General features: G+C 36.8%; 1 protein-coding gene across 1 annotated transcript in view; it reads right to left on the bottom strand.

Annotated features, from left to right (window-relative positions):
* Smchd1 (structural maintenance of chromosomes flexible hinge domain containing 1) overlaps positions 1-25,829 on the bottom strand; it is a 154,911-nt gene that overhangs the window by 27,671 nt on the left and 101,411 nt on the right. Inside the window, exons 30-42 of the mRNA XM_048436062.3 lie at positions 23,174-23,299; positions 21,027-21,106; positions 20,670-20,827; positions 19,099-19,214; positions 17,846-17,910; positions 10,646-10,733; positions 9,718-9,849; positions 9,301-9,453; positions 4,788-4,914; positions 4,525-4,644; positions 2,758-2,843; positions 1,332-1,454; positions 171-361 (exon numbers count right to left, since the gene is read on the bottom strand). Of these exons, the coding sequence (XP_048292019.3) occupies positions 171-361; positions 1,332-1,454; positions 2,758-2,843; positions 4,525-4,644; positions 4,788-4,914; positions 9,301-9,453; positions 9,718-9,849; positions 10,646-10,733; positions 17,846-17,910; positions 19,099-19,214; positions 20,670-20,827; positions 21,027-21,106; positions 23,174-23,299 (1,565 nt within the window). The remainder of the gene's footprint in view (positions 1-170; positions 362-1,331; positions 1,455-2,757; positions 2,844-4,524; positions 4,645-4,787; positions 4,915-9,300; positions 9,454-9,717; positions 9,850-10,645; positions 10,734-17,845; positions 17,911-19,098; positions 19,215-20,669; positions 20,828-21,026; positions 21,107-23,173; positions 23,300-25,829) is intronic.

Raw genomic sequence — 25,829 nt, 5'->3', positions numbered from 1 at the left:
TCAAATACAAGTCTGTTATGTCAATAAAATTCACATTATTTAAATTCAAAGGCTTACTGAGAAGGTAGCTTAACTTGTATTCAGCATGTGTGATGCCCTGGGTTTGACCCCAATCACTACAAAACAACAAATTAGACAATAAATATTACTTTCTTAGTTTTTTTCCTAACCTTTTCCAATCTGGAACAGCTTTCCTATAAATAGAATCAAGGGGCAACACCTGCTGACGACCTTGTGTTTCATCATAGATACAGCGTGCAGCATCAGTGGTCAGGGTGACCACACAGTCCATGTCACTTGCCAGATGCCAAGAGATAACCACTGCAGCGCGATCATCTTCAATCTGTGCTAGATGTGCGATCTGAAGCCATTTTAACAGAAATTTATAAAAAATAAAAAACCACAATTTTTAAAACTCTTATCACTACAGAACAGCAGTAAGAATAAAACATGAATAAAAGAAACATTAGTCAAATGTTTTGACATCCATCTCTAACCCCAGCAATTGGCAGGCTGAGACGGAAGAATTATAGAGGTTAAGACTAGTTCAAGCTACACAAAATGAAAAACAAATAGAAAAATAAAAATAAAAACAAAATTCCTCAAGCTGTAAAAATTTACACTGACTGGAATCCATCAAACTGCCTATTCTGTTAAATTTTTAGAATAATTTTCTACAGATTAACCAATAGCAAATTTGCAAAATAAGCAAATAACAATAATGCAAAGTTCCTTAGCTGATTAAACACACACTTATTCTACACTTCAGTGTCTCTAATAGCGAAGGTCTTGGTAATCACAAAGTACACTTAAAAATATGCAATAAAAAAACAAAGGTTCAAGATTCATTAAGCATATTATTTAAAATACCTTTAAGCTATTTAAATATTACAAATAAATAGCATTGCTTTATTGGGAATCAGAACAAATCATTTTCTTACTGACAAATACTTGCTGTGGTCACAAGCATTCTTGCTTTAAACCTATTGGGAAGTTACTGCCACCTCTAAAATCTAGGCACTGTGTTGGTAAAATTGGGCCTACCATTTATTGTTCTCTGACCTGGTAGCACAAACTTGTTTAGAAATAAGGCTTTTATTTCACCATAGACACATCATAGCATCTGCCCTAGTTTTCTAACTTATAAGGTACTGATGGGAAAAAGTAAGAAACAGATGTGCTGACTGGTGGTGTAGCTCAGTAGGAGTGCTGCCTAGTGTATGGAAGGATCTGGACTCAATCCTCAGAACTGGGCTTGGGAGGGAGGACAGACATTTTAAATAAAACAAGTAACAACAATGTACTATTTTTTAAAAACTGAAATCACAAACCTTTCCCAAAACATCTCCACTGCGCTTAGTGTAGTTTGGAAGAGTGCATGATCTTCTGGGCTTTTTTTTAAGTTCATTTTGTTCTGCTATCTTTTTTTCCAAAAGTGTTTCAATATGATGTATCTGTAATTAAAGAAAATTTATCTACAAGGTCAATTGTTTTTTTTTTTTTTATAACAGGCAGCCCAAGACAGAGAGAAACCAGTAATCTGGAGCACTTGAGAAAGCTGTTTTTCTTTTATTATGGTGGCTTTCTGAGACAGGGTTTCTCTGTGTATCCCTGGATGTCCTAAAATTTACTCTGCAAACCAGTCTGGCCTCAAACTGACAGAGATCCCCCTGCCTCTGCCTCCTAAGTGTTGGGATTAAAGGTATATACCACCACTGCCCAGTGAAAAAGTTATTAAAATAGACACTATATTATAAGAAACAAAACTACAGTTAATACTGATGGAAATATTTATCAGGTATATTTGGTCACAAACTTAAGACCGTGACATGGTAGAAAGGTACTCTATTACTAAGTTATATTCCCAAAGAGAGAAAGACTTCTTTGAGGAGGAAAAAGGGCAATACTGGGATTTAAGTTAGGCTCTTACACACTATAAACTTGCGCTCTACCACTGAGCTATACACCCAATGATTTTCTAAAATCTTATAAAATATTAAGATTTTATAAATATATTTATAATATATAAATATAAATATAGCCAGACCTAGCGGTAATCCCAGCATTCACAAGATGGCAGGAGAAAGAGTCTGAACCTAGTCTGAACCATAGCAAGACTGTCTACCCAAAAGCAAACAAAACACCCCCCCAAACATGACACAGGAAATGATATACATAAATATACACACAATGTAGCTGTCTTCTCCCTAAAACTGAATCACGCACAAAAAGACAATAGGCTAAGAAGGCCTCTATACTATTCTGAATTACTTGAAAACATTGTGGGGCTGAACAGATGCCTCAGCAGTAAAGAGCATTTATTATTCTTGCATAGGATTAGGGTTCAATTTCCAGAACCCATATGGTGGCTCACAATCAACTCAAGGCCCCAGTTCCAGGTGATCCAGTCTGCATGCAGGTAAAACACTCATATTCACAAAATAACTAACTAAACCAATCAAACATACTGGGTGTGTGTATTATGTATATGTACCATGGTACACACGTAGAGGTTAGAGGGGACAAATGTTTGCTCCCAAGCCTGATGACTTAAGTTTGAGCCCCCAAATTCACATGAAGATGGAAGGAGAGAACGAATTCCAAAGCTGTCCTCTAACTTTCATGTGTAGATCATTGTACATGTATGTACACACAAACACACACACAGAGTACATAGAGTTAAAAATGATGTCTATAGAATTCTTAAGATAGTAGTTGAATTTAATAAAAAATTTAATATACACTTAGAAATTATACCTGTTGTGTTGTAGGAATATCGATATTGCACGCTTTTAGTTCATTTCGCAGCTGGACCTCTTTTAATTTTGCTTCTTCAACTTGGCCTAAAATAGAAAAGGAAAATTTTTTTTTAAAGATTTTATTTGATTTTATGTGCACTGTCCACACGCCTGTCTGCATGAGGGTGTTGGAGTCCCTGGAACTGCAGTTACAGACAGTTCTGAGCTGTCATGTGGGTGCTGGAAACTGAAATCTGGTTTTCTAGAAGAGCAGCTAGTGTGCATAACGGCTGAGCTTTCTTTTCTTTCCAGGTCCTTGTTTGTTTTTTTTTTTTTTTTTTCTTCACAAGGTAGGGAGATAGTTTAATGGTAGACTCCTGTAAGTTACCAAGTAAATAACACAGTGCATCATCACAGTAGGCTCTACAGCACAGCCCTTGTGGGCACTCAGGGTCATTCAGGAGGAGAACGTACTGGCCAGCTCATGTATAGTGTGCTGTCTGAGCAGCCTGTGGATCTAAGGTGGAAGGAACTAGGGCTGGACAAAGCCCATAGGGTAGAGGTTAAGGCTGTTCTTTGTTGTTTTTTTTTTTTGGTTGTTGTTGTTTATTTGTTTTGCTTTCTTAAATAGTACTTAAAATATACCTTTCTAAAAATTTAAAACTACTTTTTCCTTTTAATGTTTGATATTAAAACAAAAACTGATAGTTGATCATGGTCAATTAAGTTATAAATCCCAAGGTTCAATGATATACGACAAGAGAAACAGAATGAATGTACTAGGAGATGCTCTGGCATCACACGCTTGATCCCACACATGGACATGTAAGCTACAGAACTGCATATGTGCTCTCAGAATACAGTTAATCTACAAACAGTCTATCCAACTGACATGAATGGTTAAGAGCACCGGCTGCTCTTACATTCAAATCCCAGTGCTCATACGGCAGTTCACAACTGCCTGCAACCCCAGTTTCACGGGATCTAGAAACCTTCTTCTGGTCTCTACAGGCAAGAGGCACAGACATACAGGCAGGCAAAACACCTATACACTTAAAAAGAAAAGAACCTTTTGCTAGGCAGTGGTGGTGCACACCTTTAATCCTAGCACTCAGGAGCCAGTCACAGGCAGATCTCTGTGAGTTTGAGGCCAACCTGGTCTACAAAGTGAGTTCCAGGATTTCCTGGACTACACAGAAAAATCCTGTCTCGGAAAAGGGGTGGGTGGGTGGGTGTAGGTATAAAACTAACACAAGTTAAAACTTATTATCATCTGACAAATGAAAAACAGGCAACATAGTACTTAACAAATGTCTTATTTTAATTGCATACGAATATCATTTTAAAAGACAGCAAACATTTTCTGGACTAATGGAAGAATAAATTAAATATTCCATTTTCAGTGCTTGTGGACCCACATGCTACTGTGGTATGTAAAATACAAAGAGCTCATGTTTAAAACTAAAAATTAGATCACTTATCATTCCCCCAGTGACATCTTTTGCCAAAAACTAGAGCTAGATAAATTAGTTATCAATATTGTCAAAAGCTTTAAACTTTCCACAGGTCCACATTTCTGGAGGAAAACTTCCCATTTTTAAAATGTGTTAAGTCTCCTACGTGCTTGATTAGAGTACGGAACACTTCATGTTAGCAACTGCCTACAACCGAGTAACAAGCTATTCTTACCACCCTTTTCTTTCAAGCAGATGGACAGACAGTCTCGCCCACCTCACCTGCTCAAAGATAATGTTTTAGTTTTACCTGCACACACAGGGTGACTTACATTTCATTTCATCAACAAGCTGCTTGTTGGCATCAAAGAGACTTCTATACATAATGATGGACTTAGATAACTGGTCCTTTTCCTTCGTAAGTGCTGCCATTTGTTGCTGCTTTTTAACATCTAAGAAAAACATTTCAGATAATTTAAACAACTTAGAAACTGACTTTTCCAATGCCATAATATGATGAATACAGAAAGCAAAGCAAGGTTAACTGAAGTTCCATTAACAACAGAGCTTACTAACCTATGTCCCTAAGACTTACCATTGTAAAACATAAATGGCAGGCTATAGGATTCTAATGTTCTTGATAAAGTTGACAGTCGAGGCTCAAAGATAATAAAATATTCAGTACTATCCCTTCCAGGACTGTTTTCTGCCAGCACTAGAGTCTGTGTAAGTGAAAGAGAATGAGAAAAACAAGATTTAAAAAAGAGACATTCCAATGTTACATATGTTGTCATACGGCTACCAAACAAGCAGGAAAATGCAAACATGAAAACACTGTTGAGTCTTGAGAGTTACAGACCATCACCACTACTGTCTTACCGTTGAGATTACTGGACCCAATGATGCACTGAGCACGGCTGTGTGACAGTGGGCAATCAGAACAAAGAGTCTTGTTTCTGATCACTCCATCTGTACCCAAACCTTTAGGCTAAGGCGGGGTAAAACAGCTTGTGGAGTGAAAGATAGAAAAATAGCCACAAAGAAATACGCAAAGCCCAACACTGAGTTTAAGTTACAGCTGTTACCATGGGAGACCAGTCCCAAGAGACAGAACAAGAGGCTCCTGAAAATGCTTAAAGACTTGTTTTTTTAACTTTTATATTTTTTCCAAGTCACAAAAAGTATACCTGAGCTTAAGATCAAAACATATAACTAGCAACTGATGCAATTATAAATATTTTAACTTGAATGTATTTTTAGTTCTGTAAAAAAAGACCTTAGGTTCTTTGTTCTTCAGAATAGAATACAATTTAAAAACACCCTCAACTAATAGAACAACTATGGAGCATAAAACATAAAATTATAATCTTAACAATTACAATTCTTTTTCTCAAAAATTAAAGAACATAAGTTATGAATAAGTCAATTCTCAGTTCAACACAGATTTTAAAAGCTATCAGCAATGTATATACAGGAATCTAAGTACATATAAAAGTAGTTTCTATTTAAAAAATAACATATACTTTCACTTGTCTGGTTAAACTTGACTTGTAATGGCAATTCATAAAATGTTACCGATTTAAAATATTTATGAATAATACAGCTAAACCACACTACAGCACTCAGTCTTTAGGTGGGGAACACTTAGTATGAAAATTTTACAATAACCTAAGAAATAGGTTCCCTAATAAGAAAATCACTGATTGTTCCCTTGCAAATTTGTTTTCTAGGATGAGAAATATAGCTAATTAAAAGTTTACTTTATTAGATATCAAATTTCACTTAAAAAGAGGGAAGAGGCTCTATCAGTTTACCTTTTCATCAGCAATGTATAAAAACACAATCTCCCTGGTGAGGGACAGCACTTCACTCTAATAATTACTGCTTTAACTAGCTTCCTTAGCATTACCAAGGCCATCCTTTTTGTTTTTAACGGCCATTTATTCTCTATGATCAAAAAATTACTCTTTTTTTTACTCATTTATCTTTATACTAGAATGCCTTTTAAAATAGATTTTGCAGTTTGTTGGGTATCAAAAAAGGCTTAATATATTAATCTGATATATGTATAGCCATACATAAGACAAACCCTCTTTTACTATCATTAAACCTTTTCTTTCTGGTAGGGAGTACTTTGATACCCATGATCTAGTGCCAAAAATTATCAACACATTGCTACTTCTCTTTTAATTCTGTTTTTAATCAACACACTGCTACTTCTTTTAGCTGTTTATGCCATGCTTACTACAAAGCTTAATTTGTAATGTAGTTAAATATACTATATGAATAGGAATTTGGCATCTAGATGGATAAATGATACAGGAATGAAAATGAGACTTGTTCAGATCATGTAGGCAAATAATATAGACTATAAAATGATACAACTAATGAACTTGATAAATTACAACATCAGATTTTTTTTTAAAAAACAAAGTATATGTAAAACATTTCATACAAATACTAGCTGTATTCTGGTCAGTGTTTCCTACATATTCCTGAAAATGATGGCCTGGGAGTAGTAGTAGTATTTGGTAGTAAAGAATGGAGACACAATGTTCAACTCCTAGCATCCAGCCACCAAAATAAACCTGAAACAAACATAAACTAACACTCTTCCTCTCGTTCATTCAGTATGTTCATATAGGGTATGTGGAAGCCAAGTCAGGCAAAACTCTGCTATTTACTGAGAGGACCAGTAAGGACCTGTGGTGGCGAGGGCAAACCCAGACGCATCAAGTTTGCGTTTTACACGCAGCCTCTGGGAGACAGCTCAGTCTCTGTCCTAACAGGCAGAGCAATCTCAGATGCACATGGGGAAGACGGAGGTGCAAGGACCTGGGGTCAGGTGTGCTCTTCCAACTCCAGCTCATTTTCCATGTCACACAGGCTTACTTCCTAAAAAAATAAATAAATAAAACCCCAAAAAGGTGTGTGGCTTTCATTACTAAATTTCATTATGGTGTAGGAGAAGCTCACCTTCCTCTCTCCATTATACTAGAACAGCTAAGAGCTGACAGCAGTGGCAGCTGACACTTGTCCTCTACAGGAAGACATTGAAAGCCTCACGCAAGGCTGTCTTAAAAGAATTCAAGACTATGTCAACTCTTTAGATCTCACGACTACAAATAAAAAATTACAAGTGCAGAGCTTTCCATAAAAATTATAACTTTTGAATGCTGGTAACTCTTCAATTAATGAAAATGGTTTCGTCAGTCACTGCCCAACTGACCAACAGTCTTTGGGATAGAGACAGCTGAGAGATTCCCAATTTACAAGCCTACAGTATTGAAATAATGTAATATTTGAGATGAATTATATGCAAGAATGGGCAACAAAAAAACCTAAGTAAAAGTACTATTGGCACTTGTTGGCATACAGCGAACTACTCAATAAAGACTCTAAAAAAATAACGAACTGGAAAAAGGATCAAAATAAAATGAATTTTTTTGCCTGTTTAAAGATTTAAGAAAAAAATTAACATTATTTTTGATTATGTGTAGGTAAGTGTGTGCATTTGCATGGAGGCATGCACACTCGAGTGCAGATGCCTACAGGGGACAGAGGCACTGGATGCTTTGGAGCTGGAGTTTAGGTGGTTGTGACCTAGAAATTAAGCCTCAGTATTCTGAAAGACCAGGTAAGCATACTTAACTGCTAAGCCAGCTCTCCATCCCTAAATCAAAGATTAAAAAAAAAAGAAGACAAAAACAATGCATGTACCAACAATATACAAAAAAAAAATCTAAAAACAAAAATACTTAAAACTAGCACTGTCCAATCTTTAACAAAGAATACTTCAAAGCTAGGGCCTTGCAATTGAGTGCTCTAATAAGAGCTACAACCCCAGCCACTCCCAGCCCACTTTAAACTTAAATTTTGATAAAGAATCTCAATACACTCACTGCCCAAGAATGGCCTTAACCTCAGTCTGTTTCACAGACAACGCCAACCTTTCTGTTCCAGCAACCCTGACCCTCTGTCAGGTTTACAGGCCTGCATCACCATGCCCACAAAAACAAATTGCAAATTTGATTAAAATTAAAATAAGACCTTTTTATATCCAATGTTGCAAGTAAGAAGTACTTGGTGTGGAGGCACATTCCTGTAATTCCAGCAAAATAATACGAAGTCACAGTCATCCTGAAAACCACTCTCTCCCAAAAAGATGAATACCCCCCCGCAACAAACAAAGAAACAAACAAACAACCCCCCCAAACCCACACACATTGTTTTGGTAGAAATGTAAACTAAAAATTGCAATAATGATACAATATTTAAAATATGTGTATTATTTTATGACCAATCGCTTCTCTTTCTAGTTATTTCTTAAATCAACCTATAAATCTGTATCAATTTATCTATATACCTACCAACCAACCATTCTAAACCAATGCATAGACGAAACATTTGTGATTAAAAAATAAACCTTGGAAATTAAATAAATTCATACCAAGGACTGATAAAAATATATGTAGCCACTTTATTGATGACATAGGCTTTTATTTAACAAAGAAATTTAACTTTTGATATATCTAGCTAAACTAGCTAGAAAATTCTTGCAAAAGCGTAATCCTATTACATTAACAAAATTCAACACTTAATATCCCCCATTATATGTTGAAAGCACTATGCTATACTAATGTGTATAATATATCTTTAGATGACTTTACAGTAATCAGCCAGATACCATGATTTCTGAAGGTTAAAAATGTAACAATTACTTAGAGTTTTTTTTTTAAACACTGCATTTTTAAAATTATAAGACAAACTATTTTATTTTAAAAAATGACAGGCTAATAATTTATTAAGTTTTTACCTAGCCTTTATTTTATTGCTTCTGTTTGTATAATAGTAGTAACCTTATGACAAAACACAAACATTATATTGTCACTAAAGCTAAAAAATCAGCACAATAATTGAAATCTGTCATCCCACATGGAAAATCTGAGTAATGATAGGTCTGGATCCAACTATAATAGCAAAATCACAAATATTTCAACTGATTTTTAGATTTACTGCACTAAACATAAAATACGAGAAAATCTTCCTAGGTCTATATACAAAGAATAGGTTTGTTATGAAAGTTGGGAAAGATCTAAGAAACGTACCGTGATTTCAGCAGAACCGTTCACAAAGGGAAATTCAAGTGTCCTAACTTTCCCGATGAAGAGTGGGGTATCAGTGTCCTCCTCATTAAAACCTTTAATGGTAGCGACTACTGTGCCAACCAAATCCATTCCAGTATAATTACCATAATTATCCTTAAAATACACAGTGGGAAAGAGCTAATTAGAAGACAGACAATTAAGAGAAGAGCACAAATAAATCAGAAACAAGATACATTCTCTATTCATTGATAGCGCAATATAAAATATTCTTAAATACTTAATTCACTCATTCAAGCTTTTCCTGTAGGTTTAAACTGAATTATTGATACTACTCTGTAATAGCCATTCTGAACCTGACTATCAAAACCAATTACTCTTGTTAAACTCTGTAGTGTTTGAAGAAGACATAGACATTACTGTGATACTGAGATGTAGGTCTTTGACCAAGGTCCTGCTGGCAATAGAGCGAACATTAGAAACAGCTGGGGTAGCTGGTTGGACGTCAGGAACCAACTTCATAGGCTGATTAGGCAGAACATCAACTATAACCTTAAAAACAAAAACAATATTCACATTGACAATGCATTCTTTTTTTTAAAAAAATATTCATTCATTCATTCATTTATTTATTTATTTATTATGTATACAGTATTCTGTCTGCATGTCTGCCTGAAGGCCAGAAGAGGGCACCAGACCTCATTACAGATGGTTGTAAGCCACCATGTGGTTGCTGGGAATCGAACTCAGGACCTTTGGAAGAGCAGACAATGCTCTTAACCGCTGAGCCATCTCTCCAGCCCTTGACAATGCATTCTTATGAATACTTTACTCTTTCTGGGGAAGACAAAGGACTGCATATACTAAATAAAATTCTATCCTTGAAAATTCCATTAATTTCTTAAAATAAGTTTATTCTATCCTCTTTTCTGAAAAACAACATTATAAAAATCCTTGCTTAACCAGTTCCACTTGCAATGGGTTTCAGTTATCTGTCATCAATCATTGCTCTGAAAATATTAAATGGAAAATTCTAGAAACAATTATTTTATAAGATTACAAAGCTTACTTCAGTATATTAGTATAATCTTTTGATTTTATTGTTATTGCTAATGTCTCAGTGTGTCTACTTTATTCAACTTAATCATAAGAAAGCATATGCAGGAGAAAACATAGTTAGCACTAGTTTGTGGTTTCAGGGACCGACTGGGGTTCTGAAAGGTCTCCCATGAGAAGGGAAATGGCTTTTGCATTTATATTTTGCATCCAATAATTAATTCACTTTAAAACCAGAAACTTCACTTATAAAATGAGTAAACACCATGGTACATACACTGAAGTTACAAACCTGCTCGCTGCTGAGCATATTTGTTTTATCAATCATAAAGTCAAACTGGATACAGTATGTCCCGACTTTGCTAGGGATTGCTTTTTCCCTAAAATAAAGAGGTAAAGTAAAAGCAACACGTTTTTTAACCAAGAGTGAATGAGTTCAAAGCATTAACATTTGTTTCCTTGCACCACAAGCAAATGAATAAGAAAATTACTAATACTGCAATACTTTCATTCACATAATATTTATTTTAGGTTTACTTATCATATCTGAGTGTTTCCCCTTCATGTTTGTATATACAACGTGTGTGCCAGAAGAAGTCAATAAAAGCTGTCAGATCCCGTGGAACTTGGGATCTGGAGTTACAGAAGGGTGAGTGCTGGGAACCAAACTCAGGTCCCCAGAGCAACAAGCACTCTCAACTGCTGAGCCATCACTCCAGGCCAGGATTTCCTATAGATCTGCTCAATCCTGGACCCTCTCAGCTGTGCATTTGCTCACACAAGACCCAGAACAAAGATTCTAGATATAGGAAAAGTAGAAATGACAGGAATATACAGATATGAAAGTAAACACAAGACATGATGAATTATGTGTCCTTTGAGGTTTGTTTCATTTGCACAGTATCAATTACCAACAGTTTTATAATTTCAAAGTTATAGGTCACCTTACTAACCTTCCATGCGACTTTCTTTTCAAGCTTTATTTATTTATTCCTTCACTTATTTATTTTTTATTTATTTGTTGTTCTTTTCAGGGCATGGTTTCTCTGTAGCTTTGGAGCCTGTCCTGGAACTCACTTGCAGACCTGGCTGGCCTATACTCACAGAGATCTGTCTGCCTCTGCCTCCCGAGTGCTGGGATTAAAGGAGTGCACCACTGCTGCCCAGTCAGGCATTATTCTTAATGTCTGACTTTATACATTCAATTTGTTTATTGTGATTTAATCATCAATAAGAGATTCAGTGCCTAGAGATATAGTCTATTTGAATCATATTAAACCATAATGAAAATAAGAAAGCTACAGTAAAAATTAAACAGCATTGCCTCCAACGGGCAAAAACAAAAATAAAAAAAAACCACCAAAACTGAAAAACAAAAACCTTCCCTGAAGCAAACAGCTATGTCAAAAAGTTGCTTGCAGATGTTTCCAAGCTAACAGCTAAAAGGTATAATATAATAGCATGGGACCCCAGAGGCACTGAGTTTCACTCCTAGTGTTACATTACTCATGGGAGCCAATTCTAGAGCACAGGTAAAACCTAAGGCAGATGGATTCCCAAGAGTAGTGCAGCCCTACTCTGAATTACCTTTATCTGTAACAAGAGAAGCAAACATAAACCTTCTCTGGACAGACTGTTAACTCTCAACAGACAATCATCTCTAGAATAGTAATGTCTAAAATTAAACAAAATAACAAAATAATCCCCCAAAATAATCAAGTATATGAAGAAACAAAGGAACTAGACTGAAAATGAACAAAACCAATAGATCCCCAAGGAACCTAGGGGAACTCTAGACAGACTTTTGCTTTTCAGGCTGATAACAGAAAAGACTTTAAAAAACAAAGCAGTGAACGAACCTTCATGAAGGACTAAACACATAAAAGAAGTGGTACAAATCTGTAGTTCTAGTCTGACAGAGACTGAACAAGGATTGGAGGCTGGAGCCAGGTAGTGGTGGTGCACACCTTAATGCCAGCAGCATTCAAGAGGCAGAGGTAGGTGGATGTCTGTGAGTTTGAGGCCAGCCTGGTCTTCAGAGCAAGTTCCAGGACAGGCAGGGCTACAGAAAAACCCTGTCTCAAAAAGTCATGGATGGATGGATGGAAAGAATAGCTCCAGGACAGGAAGGGCGACAGAAAAGCCTTTGTCGAAAGTCACAGATGTATGTATGTATGTATGCATGTATGTATGTATGTATATATGAACAAACAAATAAACAATAATAGTTCCAGGGCAGTCAGGGCTACAGAAAACCTTACTTTAAAAAGCCATTAAAAAAAACAACAACAAATAAATGGAGGATGGATTGGGTAATACAGGGAAACACACACACACACACACACACACACACACACACACACACACACACACGGGGGGGGATGTCAGCTGATCATGCCTGTAGTCCAAGGGATTCAGAGGGGTGGAGACAGGAGGATCATTTGAGTCAAGAAGCTTGAGCCTAACTTGAACATAACAGACCTTTCAAGTAGCAAGCACTGCAGAGTGAAATAAAAGTACTAGAACTAAAAATGTTGATCAGAAATTGCTCCAAAGTCAGCCTTAACAACAGCTCTGAAAATGCTGGAGGAAAAGGAGTGCACTTCAACACTGAGAACGACAGGCACAGACTTTCTCCCACTTAAGCGTGGGGCAGGTTCTACGCTACTTAGCTTCCAAGATTTGGGCACATTCAGGATAGTATATGGGAGCTTATCTTAGTTCCTTTTCTGCTGCTGTGATAAAACACCATGACAAAGGCAGTTTACAAGAGAAAGCATTTAATTGGTTTATGGTTTCAGAAGGTTAGCATCCATGATGGCAGACGGATAGACACTGAGAATGAGTGTTTGGAAATTTCAAAGTCTGCCCCCAGTGACACAACTTCTCAAACAAGACCTTCAGGAACAAGGCCACACCTCCCAATCTATCCCAAACAGTTCTATCAACTGGGGGTGGGGAGTGGAGTCAGGGACCAGCCTTCAAATATGAACCTAGAGGGAGTCTAAGAGCACTGCTCCCTTTATTCCACTGTTGATCAGGCCTCTCTCTCTCTCTTTTATTATTATTTTTTTCTTTGATCAGGCATCTCTTTAACCTTCTCTTTCAGCACAAGTCTTGACTCCTACATTAAATCTTCTGGTGCTTTTATTCTCTTTAAGCTGTGCATTTATTATTTCTTTTGGCCTACTTGCTCTTTTTCATTATAGATGTGCCTAAGACTGATTACTAACATACATGACAGAGTCAACATTAGGCTATCTTGAACTATTCTCTGCCAATTCCTTTTGAATTTAGCCTCAGGCAGATTCTTAGGACAAGGGCAGAAAGCAGCTATAATCTTTGTCAGTATCACAAGAATGTTCTCTAGCCTAATATTAATATTACTTGGTAATATTAATATTATTGTTAATATTACTCCCCACTGGAATCTCTTGAGTTGGGCCTCTATATTCCACACTGCTTTTAGCATTACTGATTTCCAAGCTCCTACTAGGAACTCCCAAAGTCTCCCACAGTCTTCCATAAAAATAGCATGGTCAGGCCTTTCACAGTAATAGCCCTTATACACTGTTGCTAGACTGTAAACTCCTGTAACCACTTTGAAAAAGAGTCTGGAGGTTTCCTAAAAACAAAACAAAACAAAACAAAACAAAACAAAATGGCCAACAGAAACTACCATATGTCCCAGATATACCAATCTTGGGCATGTATCCACAGGACTCCATTCCTTACTACAGAGGGAACTGCACAATCATGGTTATTGCTTCTGTAATCATAATGGCTAGGGAACCGAACCAGTTTGGATGTCCAACAAATGATTACTGGGTAGCAGGGCTGAGTTCGTACACAGAACCTGGTGGCCAGAGGCAAGGAGATCTCTGTCAGTTTGAAGTCAGCCTGGTCTACAGAGTGAGTTCTAGGACAACCACAGCTACAAAGAGAAACCCTGTCTGAAAAAAAAAAATACTGGATAATGAAAATATGGTACAGACAGACAATGAAATAAATTTTATTCCACTATAAAACTAAATGTGCTAGAAAATGGCTATAGCTGGAAGATATATTAAATGAATATATAGGCCCAGAAAGACAAATGCCCCATGTTGTCTCTCATGCGGATCATAGCTCTGAAGTTTTATATCTATGTGTTTAACTTGGAATATATATGTATAGAGGATAGAGAGGTCATGAATCCTGAGAGGGGCCATGGGGATAACGGAGGCCTGAAGGTGGGCAGTACATTTGGGATGCATGGTAAAAATGAGGAAGAGGGCATGCGGATAGGGACGAGGAACAGTGGAAGGAGGGGGAACATAAGACTAAAAATGTAGGGAAACTTACTGATTTGAATGAGAGTATTCATTATAAGCTCAGATATTTGAACACTTGATCCCAATTGGTGGAGATGTTTGAGGTAGTTTAAAAGGTCCAGCTTTGTTGGAAAGTGTCACTGGAGGAGGGTCTTTAGAGTTTAAACACCTACACCACTTCCAGTTCCCTCTCAGTTTGTCATGCTTGTGTTGGAAGGTGTTGTCTTTCAAATTCCTTCTCCTGCCTATATGCTTGCCACTATGCATTTGCTGCCATAACTAATGACTCATCCTTCTGAAACCTTAAACCTAGATAAACCCTTTGGTAAGTTCTCTTGGTCATGCCATTTAATCAAAGCAAAAGAAAACAGGCTTACTATTTTATAAGGTAATTTTAAACACACATACATACACACAAAAGTACAAACATTTTTAAATACCAATTTTTATTACATACGAAGGAAAAAGCTATATGGATAATGTATACAAGAAGCCGTGGGTAATCAAATAAAAATCCCAGTGCCAGGAACAAGATAGTAACATGAGTTGTTAGCTAGGAATCTCAAAACAAGTCAGGCCACCATGCTTACATGACAAATATTTTACCAATTAAGCTATATTCCCAGCCTTCAGAAATGAAGAGTTAAATAAAAGAAAATAGTCAACCTAAAATGTTCCCTTTTAGGTTGAGAATGATATATGATGACCACTATCAGTATAAAAACTTAGAACTCCTAGTCCATTAGCAAACAAAACAAAACAAACAAAAAAATAATACCAAAACCAACCAACAACAACCAACAAATAGTACCCATAGGAAGAGAAGGCAAACAAACCAATCACAATTTATAGACATTTGAAAGAAACGCCAAATACAACTAGAAACTAAGGAGCTGAGCAAAGATACTTGCTACAAGATCAACAGACACAAACCAACTGGATTTCTATAACCAAAATTTAAAAAGGCCACACACAAACAAACAAAAACCTAAACCCAACTATTTAGAAATTTAGAGAAAAATGTACAAGACTTTGAAAGACAAAATAAAACAAAAAACAAACCTATAAACACTATAAGAAAAATCTGGAAAACCAATACCAGTCTATGCCATAGTTAGAGACTGGAAGACTTCTGCCCTCACAAAACCCCAGTTTTACCATAGCTATTTTGTTTAGTTATTGGAACCTGTGATATTATTTCTAAAATTTGCATGGTAAAACAAAAGGCCAAGAATTATAGGGAGAACAATAGGGTAGAAATATTTTTTAGAGGATACCAGACTTCTAAAATATTGTAGTATTGGCAAAAGCAGCAAATGGGTCGTTAAATCAATGTGTGGCCTAGAAACAGACACACACATGAATGGATTCATGACTTATTTTTAATTTTTAAAGACTTTCATTTTTATTTTATTATGTGGGTATTTTGTGTGTGTGTGTGTGTCTGTGTGTGTGTGTGTGTATTTTTTCTTTTTGCACACCAGAATACATTGGACCAGTTATAGACAGTTGTGAGCCAATATGTGGGTGCTGGGAATTGAACTCGGGTCCTCTGGAAAAGCAGCCAGCATTCTTAATCCCTGAGCCATCTCTAGCCCCTGCATTTATGATTTATAACACAACTATCACTGAAGAATGTTTATCATTCCAACAAATAATCCTGAATACATATTCTGGAAAAACATCATGGTCACTAAATTTATACCACGTTCTAAGGAAATACTCATGATTGGGGGTGTAGTTCAGGAAGAATGTATTTAACGTATGGGAGACTCTAGGCTCAATACCTAGTCATATTAGTCCTTTCTCGTCCCAAAACCCCTGTAGCCCCCCACCAAAGAAAGTCAACCCAAAAGACCAAAGCAGAATAAATTCCAGGTTTAAGTATAAAGAGAGTTAACACAGCAGATCTAAAGTGTTCTTCTTAGGAAGACCTGTTTACAATGTTAGCCCATGTCTGGCATTTGTGAGGTACTAGTCAGCATGGGTTATACTGATTTCACACACTTGTATTACCACAGTTCCTATGAGAGGTTTACTTTTCTCCTAGAAACCTGCAAATATGGCTATGTGTCATTCAGGGATTGGCTATATCAGCACCTCAATAAAAGTCTAACTGCTCCCCTGCTTAACTTGATATTGGAGAATTAAAGCACACCTTATGAGATCTACCAGGAGAGGACACTTTGAAGCTTCTAACTGCTTTCTCCTGGACATAGTAAAATGAATCTTCTCTCTGTAGATGTTGTTCTGTGAACTTTGCCACAATAATTCACAGTAGTGAGTGAAATTATACTAAGTTTGGTGGGTCCTCTACTAGTGAATCACCAAACCAATTGGTCATAAATTGCTGACACCATAATGTAGGAGAATGGTTTTATAATCCAAGTATAAAGACTACTTAAAGAGGATTAATTATAAAACAAAGTCTCAAGTCATCTGAGTTCATAAAGATCTAGAACTTCTGTCAAAGAGACCAGAAAGAGTGTGAACACTAGCCTCACAATGAGCACAGATATCTAACAGAAGGCACAGTATTGCACATGACTGCAACACAGCACTAAGGAAGCTAATAGCAGGAAGCTTTAAAGTTCAAGCCCAGGCTGAGTCTGTTCACTGTACAAGCATAAAGACTTGAGTTCAGATTCCTAGCACCCATGGAAAAGGTGAATGTGGTAATACACGTCTGCACCCCAGCACTGTTCACTGGCTGGCAAGCCTAGGCAAAAACGGCAATTGCAGGTTCACTGAGGACCTGTCTCAAAACTTAAAAAAAAGGCGGGGGGGAGTGCGATAGAGAAAAGCAGCTGAAGTACATACACTTCTGGCCTTCATGTGCACCTACACACACACATTCATACAACACACATTAAAATAAATACTAAGTGCTCTGATATCATAAAGAAATTCTTTTCATGTATTTTCTAGATTTTAATGTTAACACATCACAACAACCTTCCTCAAAACCATTTTTATAGAGCAACATTTAAAAACCAAAACAAAAACCAAGCAAACATGCCTTTCTACAAATACCTTCTGAATACGAATGTTAAGAAATAAAGTCAACATTTTCTTCTTAATTATAAACTACTTTTCCTTAGGTAAGGAATGCAAACACCACTAACATAAATTATCCTACACTGAGCACACACAAAAATATAAAATGATGTAAACGGTACCTGAAATAGAAGCAGCCATCTTCTTTGTCATTATCTTTTATTTTATTACAACTAAATGTTTCTGCCTAGAAAGGGGAAGAGAAGAGGAGAAAACAAATGTTAAAAGAGTATATTCAGGGCCGGGTGGGGGTGGCACACGCCTTTAATACCAGCACTCGGGAGGCAGAGGCAGGCAGATCTCTATGAGTTCGAGGCCAGACTGGTCTATAAGAGCTAGTGCCAGGACAGGCTTCAAAGTTACAGCGAAGCCCTATCTTCAAAAACCAAAAGAGTATGAAAATGTCCAGATGTGAAAGATGAAGAGACTGCATCTGGATTTATACATTTACAAGTACCACTGGACTGCTAGTCCTAAATTAGTAAAGGATCAATTTGCCCAGCTGCTAACTTTTAAAACACATTGTTGAAATTAACCATCAACTCTGAAGTGGGTTATTAAGCTGGGGGCTCTAACAAGTTCTGGGATCTGGTTTCCACTCTAAGAGTTCTCTCATTTGTACTGCAGGGAGCCAACAGCTTTGTGTGGCTACTGCGTACCTGAAATCTGGTTTCTGAAATGGGCAATGCAGTTAGACGCACTCTCATGACTGAATAATTTTGAAAATATCAGGCTAGGAACATAAGAGATCTTGCTGTGTAAGCATGAAAACCTGAGTTCAAATCCCAGAACTAACAGAAAAAGCTGGGCATGTTGTGTGTACCTGTAGCCTAAGCATTGGTGGGGTGGAAAAGGGATCCAAGGTCTCACTGGGTGGCTAGCACAGCAGGCGAGCTTTGGTTGGTGACAGACTCCATCTCAGGGGAATAAAGAGATAATAGAGCAACAAAGGTAGACAACTGACATCACATACAAGCATGGGTGTGCATGGGAGTACATTATCTGTGCACTCTCACGTATGTAGCACACACCCACTTATCTGCCCATGCACACACAAATTAACTAGTCAAAGAATGCACAAACTGCAACTTTAAAATACTGAGGACATGCTGAGATGGTAACTTTTGATATATTAGATGAAAAATATTTAAATTATTTTACTTCTTTTTGTCACTTTGTGTTTATTTGTTGTTATTTGAAACAGAGTGTCTATGTTTTCCTGGCTGTTCTGGAATTCACTATGTAGACAAGACTGGCCTCAAGATCACAAAGAGCTGCTTCCCTAGCACTGGGATTAAAGGCATGTGCCACCATGCCTTGATGGTCAAACAGATTATATTATTTTCAGTTTCTTAACCCACTTGTCATTACTCACATTTGTTGGTGGCTGGCTCATGCCGCTAGACAGCTTCCACATTTTCATGGAAATGCGTGTTGGATTAATATTTTTGATGACACTACCACCTTCAGAGATCACACTCACCATAAAATCTGTCAAGTAAACATAAAATTTACTTATTTATTTAATAGTAATATTCTGGCAAAGACAATAAGACTTTTCAAAGACATGAAACACAAAGTAATTTGAGATCATTACTTAACCAGGAATCTTCAAAAATGATTATAGGAAACTGTCAATTATGACAGACAATATTCTGGGGCTGAGTCTGAATGTAAAGTTTTCCTAGACAAGTTTATCTTTGCTACTAACATTTTGTTGTCATAGCTTCAGTTTCCCATGATGCAAATCTAGCAAGGGAAACCAGAATGGTGTGACTGTATGTGCTTAGTACATGAAAATTAGGTCGACTGGCCATAACACTATACATGCCATATGTATTTCTAGATCAAAAATATTTTTAGCCAGGCGGTGGTGCTGCATGCCTTCAATCCCAGCACTCAGGAGGCAGAGGCAAGAGACACATCTCTGAGTTTGAGGCCTGCATCATGGCTACATAAAGAAACCCTCTCAAAAAAAACAAACAAACATGCATACATACATACATACGTAGGTACATATATATACTTTCTTTCAAGCTTTAATTAGGTAAAGTAGCTAATGTATTATATGTAACATTAACGTTTCTATTATATTTACCAGCTATACATAACATTTTGTACCTGTTATACTTTATAAATTCAAAGAAAAAAGTTTTATTTTGCCCAGATTGAGCACAAAATTTATGAAGTATAAAAACTATGGATATGTGTATTTTAATTACTAAAAGCTACTGTCAAACGATTTTAACCATAACTTTTGGCGCGCTTCTTTTACACATCTAAGTACATACAGGCATTCACTTCTTCAAGAACAGAGAAGTTTTGTAGAAAATGCTTGAATAAAGAACAATAGTCAAAGAATATGATTACTGAGTCACGTCCTACATTAGTCTGTATTTACCTAAAACTGTACTAATTCATGACTAAAACAAAGACTCTGAGTAGTTATTTAATGGATGGTTATTGTTCTGAAACATTTTAATACATCTGGATGCAATTTATTTCTACCTATCAATGGCTTTAAGATAACATAAAAGCATATGTAACAGAGTTGAGCTACATACTAGTTACCATTTAGTTCTTATTTCTTTGTTTTGTTTTTCATTCCTGCAAGACAGTTTCACTCTGTAGCCAAAGTTGGCCCAAATTCGCTGCAATCCTTTGGCCTCAGCTCCAAAGTGCTACATCAGTCTTTGGCTCCCATTTGAAATACCTCAGATTACCATTTTATACATGGACTTTCAGTCATTCTTAAAGTAAAAGACTATGAAACAACAGGATGAGGGGAAGAATTGCTCAGTCATATGTTTTCTTTATCATTTAAAAGTAATGACATGCATGTCTTTTTTTTTTAAATCATGCTGAACACCAAACATAATTTATCCCATTAATAATACTATAAGGAACATTATCACTAAAGGTTTATTAATACTTTTTGGTACTTACCCGTGAATATGTCACCTGCTATAAAAGAGGCATCTTTATCATATTTAACATTGAGACGAATGGGCTTTTCAGGGTCTGGAAGAACCATTAACTGAATTGTAGGTCCTTCTATAGCACTCTTATTATAGACGCCTTTAACCTGCAGAGTGTGTTCTCCCCTAACAACAATGAGAAAAAAGAGCGGCAGTGTTCAAATTACATTGTCACAACTGAGAACTTCACAGATAATATAAAAATTAACATTATTATTCCTACCCCATTACAATTCTTGTCTAACACTAAACAGTTATTAATCTTAAATTCAGAAATTATAAGAAAAATCAATCTCTGTAAAACCATAAAACTTTCAGTTCTTACCTTGGAGCAAAAACAGTGAATACCCCCAAATTAGCTCTGCCCTTATCATCTGTTTTATGCTGCTGGTTTGAAGGTATTAGCTACAAATAAGACAAAATAAAAGGGTTGATTAGACAATTTTAGAAATCAGCTGGGTAGAAGCGGCACATCTTTAATTCTAGCATTCAGGGGGCAGAGGCAGGCAGATCTCTGTAAGCTGGAGGTCAGCCTGGTCTACAAGAGTTCTAGGACAGCCAGAGCTACACAGAGAATACTCTGTGTCAAAAACAAAGAAAAACAAAAAAACAAAAAAACAAAAGAGAGAGAGAGAGAGAGAGAGAGAGACAGAGAGAGAGATTCTAGAAATCTATCAGGTTCTTTTCTATTACCATGTTTCTAAAATGTTATTTTAAGCTATATTTGCAAGTAAAATTTTTAAACCTAAAATTAGTTGAAAAACATGTAATCATATGCTCTAAAATCATTCAAAATGTAATCAAGTTGCAGAATTCTATGTTGGTTGTATTGACATCAGCTAAATGTGAAATAAATTATTTGTACCTGGGAAGTACAGGAGAAAGCATAGGAGAAATACACACACACACACACACACACACACACACATATACTCAAGTGTGGGCATCACAAACTATTCTCATTCTTTTTCCTTTACCGTGCTTGCTGCTTATTCATTTGGGCATGTGTGCTTTTATGATCATTGATGCAAGACTACCTACACAGTAATAACCAATGCTTAACAGATTGTCAGTGGCCACTTCTCCTAGTAATGGTTATGTCTTAAGTTTTCATTTGTTTTGTACCCCCCACCCCACCCCACCCCACCCCACCCCACCCCCAGTACAAGGTTTCTGTGTAGCTTTGGAACCTTCCTGGACCTCACTCTGTAGACCAGGCTGGCCTCAAACTCACCGAGATCTCTGCCTCCCTGGGATTAAAGGCATGCCCACCAGAGGCAGGTGGATCTCAGTGAGTTCAAGGCCAGTCTGGTTCACAGAGTGAGTTTCAGGACAGTCAGGACTTTGACACATAGAAACTCTGTCTCAAAAAACAAATAAACAAACAAAAACTCACAAAAAAACAGCAAAAAAAAAATCTTGATTCTCATCACTTAACTGGGACACATATAAATATCATATCCCTTTTTTTTTGTGCTTTAATTTCCCACATCAGCTTTTAGAATCAACTTGTAAGATCCTGGGAAATGTGGGCTGGGATTCTGTCTGAATTAATTAAATTCAAGAGCTCTGCCAGTTTTGTACAGTATCAGTTATGCTATTATATTTATTAAACATATCTGGATAGATACTCCAGACTATCTGAACATAATCTCAGGAGCATTCTTGGAACTGATTGGCAACAAGTGAGCCATTAACTTCCTTCAATCTATTGGTGCATTGTAAAAATTAAAAAAAAATGTATAAGAACTGGAAGCTTCTCTTCTTTAATCTTAGAGTAAAAAGGGCCTCCAACTTGCACAAGGTGCCTGAAGTTTCTACTCGATGAACAGTTGGCTCTCCCAATGTACATGGTAACAGTTAATACTTGGATTATGTGTTATGTGTTATGTGAAGAGTGAGGAGCAGAGGACCATCACCCCAGACACCAATCCAGCCCATGTCTAGCAGCTCTGTCCAGGACCAGGCATCTCTTTGTAAGAAGAGAGGAACCATCCTAACTGTGCAATGATGGCACCTTACTATTTTGGTTATAAACTATAAACTTCACTTTACCAAGTAAAAAGACTCTGATTTATATTAAACACTAATAAAGATTGCATTTTTTAAAAGAGAAGGAAATGTGACGCCTGATACTATCATGAGGATAAAATGCTGATTTTTGAGGAGTACAAGGAGGAGGAGGGGCTAGAGATTAAACAAAAAGCTTTCCTGCTGAACTACACTGTCTTAATTGATTTTTATTTTATGTGTCTGGGTGTTTTTGTCTGCATGAATGTCGTCTATGTTCCACTTTCATGCCTGTGGAGGCCAGAAGAGGGCACCAGATCTTCTGTGACCGAAGTTATAGATGCTAGGAACTGAACCTGTGTCCACTGTGAGAGCAGCAACTGCTACTAACTACCGAGCCTACTCTCAAGCTCTGAAATACAAACTTTCAGTGAACGATATCTAAGGAAGTTTGAAACTTACCTTTAAATTGCTAGTTTTTATGAGACTTATTTTAACATTTGAGACCAACGCAGGATTATCCCATTGGTCGCAAAGTTGAACAATGAGAGGGTTGGGTAACTGTCTTCCATTGATCACTGGCATGGACTGAAACAGATACAAACATTTTAGTAAACACAAACAAGTATGTGTCAATGATTACTTTTATAGTAATGTTATATTTATAAATTGCTTCTTTCATCATTGAAAATAAACCTAGAAAGCCAATTTAAGTATCACAAATGACCATTTTATAGGAAAGATTAATAATCTGTTAAAAAGATAAACAGCATTTGACATTATTTGCTTGTAGCACCAATCTGTAGTTTTAACACTTCCATCAATTTTCAAGCTTTTGCATAATGGCATTTAGCAATGACTTTTAGCCCCTAATTAAAGATGATACTAACAATCTATTCCAAAAGTACAAATGCTTCTTGTTTTCTCTCTGGCAAGTAAGGAAAGCTTGTGCAACTCCCGAAATCCATGTAGTGATGTATTAATAGATTTATTCAAAGGACACATTGTTAAGCAAAATACCACACAAAAGCATCAATCTCATGTAAGATTTTATTTACTTATTTATTTGTTAGTTTGCTCGTTGGTTGGTTTTTCTGTAGCTTTGGAGCCTGTCCTGAAACTAGCTTTTATAGACCAGTGTGGCCTCAAACTCACAGAGATCCACCTGCTTCTGCCTCCCGAGTGCTGGGATTAAAGGCATGTGCTACCACTGCCAGGCTTCATGTTAAGATTTTAAAACTTAAGTGGGAGAGAAATAAAAGAGTAAAAACATGGAAGCTGACTGATGATCTCACTCCTATCCATGTATCTTTTACTTCCTCTACCCTCCTGTCTCATCTGAGTTAACTAATTAAACAAACTAGGTTGTAGGCTGCCAAAAATGGAAGAAAATGTAATGCTTTTCTATGGATAAGTTAAACAAACAAATAAGAATCTCGACAGTGGTTATAAACAATGCTTGGTTTACAAGGCTACAGATGACTATCACCAAAGATGATCAACAGCTTAGATTTATAAATCACTGATAGTTTTACAGACTGTCCACTCTACTGTTGGTGTGAGTCTCACTATGTAGTCTAACCTGCATCGTGGGTGCAGGCAAGCCTTCCTAAATGTGGATACAAGCACACCCGCTAGTCCCAGCCCACTCTGCTTCCTAAACATGGGTGCAGATGGGGCTCATCAGTCCAGCCCCACCCTAACTGCTTCTAAAGAGTGTTTCTCAGTAATTAAGACTTTAATTGATGCTACAGTAATTTTCCAGAATAGTGGAAAATGACAAATTCCAACATCAAATGTCTCTGAACATTGTCACTTTTACGTTTTAGCAAGTTAATATTTTCGCTTTCTCATTTATAAAATTGAATAATACATGCATATATGTGGCGATTTGAAGGAGAATACCTTCCACCCATAGGCATACAGAGTCACCAGAGACAATGTTAAGAGGTGTAGTCTTGTTAAGGATAAGGAAGTGCTGTCGCGTGGTGGCCTTTGAGGTTTCCAAAAGCCTGTTCCAAGTCCAGAGTCTCTCTTTCTGTTGCCTGCAGACCCAGACGTAGAATGTCCAACCACTTCTCCAGCATCATGACTGCCGACATGCCACCATGTTCCCTCAGTTAAATGTTTTCCTTTATGAAAGTGGCTGACCATAGAAGCACACATCTGACTAAGATAATACAGTAACACAATTTCTCCTAATGACCACACTAGCTGATCTTTCAGTTTCCCTTTCTGCTTAGCACCCACGAGAGAGAGCAACAATTGAGTTAGGAACTTCTAGAATGGTCAGACATTAAATGATTATGTTTCCAGCCTCATTTACTTAAAATATATTGATAAGTAATTCAGTTTCAGATTTTATTTCAAAGTTCCTGTTGATAATTTATAGTATCTAAAAATAAACTTACAATAATTTTTAATAAGCTGTCACTACTCTTTACATTGTACCCAGTAGTATGAACTTCTTTCCTCAAAAGTACACTATTCCAGAATACATCATTAAATTCTTCATTAGCGTCAAGAGGTATAAAATGTTTGAAGTTTATATAATATGTTCCCAAATAAAAATAAATGCACTACCTTATCCATGAAGCCTTTATTCAACACATTATTATATAATGAAGAAACAAGGAATCACCCATTTTTGAGAACAAATTATCATAACCAATTTCTGTTTTCTCATTAATCAGGCATGAGCACAGGTATGAGCTCTTCTTAGCTGACTCAGTTCTTCCCCGGGATCACTACTCGGTTGTACAAATTCATTGTCCTTCACCCAAAAGTGAAGGTTATAGTTGGGCATGGTGGTTCACGTCTACAGCCCTCATACTCAGGGGTGGGGACAGAAGATTTTTGTGAACTGCAGGACAAAGGATGTAAAACTTTAGAAAGAAGGACTAAGTAAGTATATTGTTGTAAGGCATGGCTCCACAGCTAATAATGTAATCTATTCTTGAAAACTGGTAAGAGTACACTGGTTTGTTGTTCTTTTTGTTGCTGAGAGACAAGAGACAGTTCTAGCTAAACAACTTTGGTTGTCCTGGAATTGTAATGTAGACACGCAAGTGGTGTGGGAGGTTCTTCTGTTCATGTGTTGCTTTTATTGGTTAATGAA

The sequence above is a fragment of the Myodes glareolus genome, chromosome 27 (assembly GCF_982192425.1).
Source record: "Myodes glareolus chromosome 27, mMyoGla1.1, whole genome shotgun sequence".
Lineage (NCBI taxonomy): Eukaryota > Metazoa > Chordata > Mammalia > Rodentia > Cricetidae > Myodes > Myodes glareolus.
Note: the sequence above shows the minus strand (reverse complement) of the source record. Positions and strands in the feature narration are given on the sequence as shown.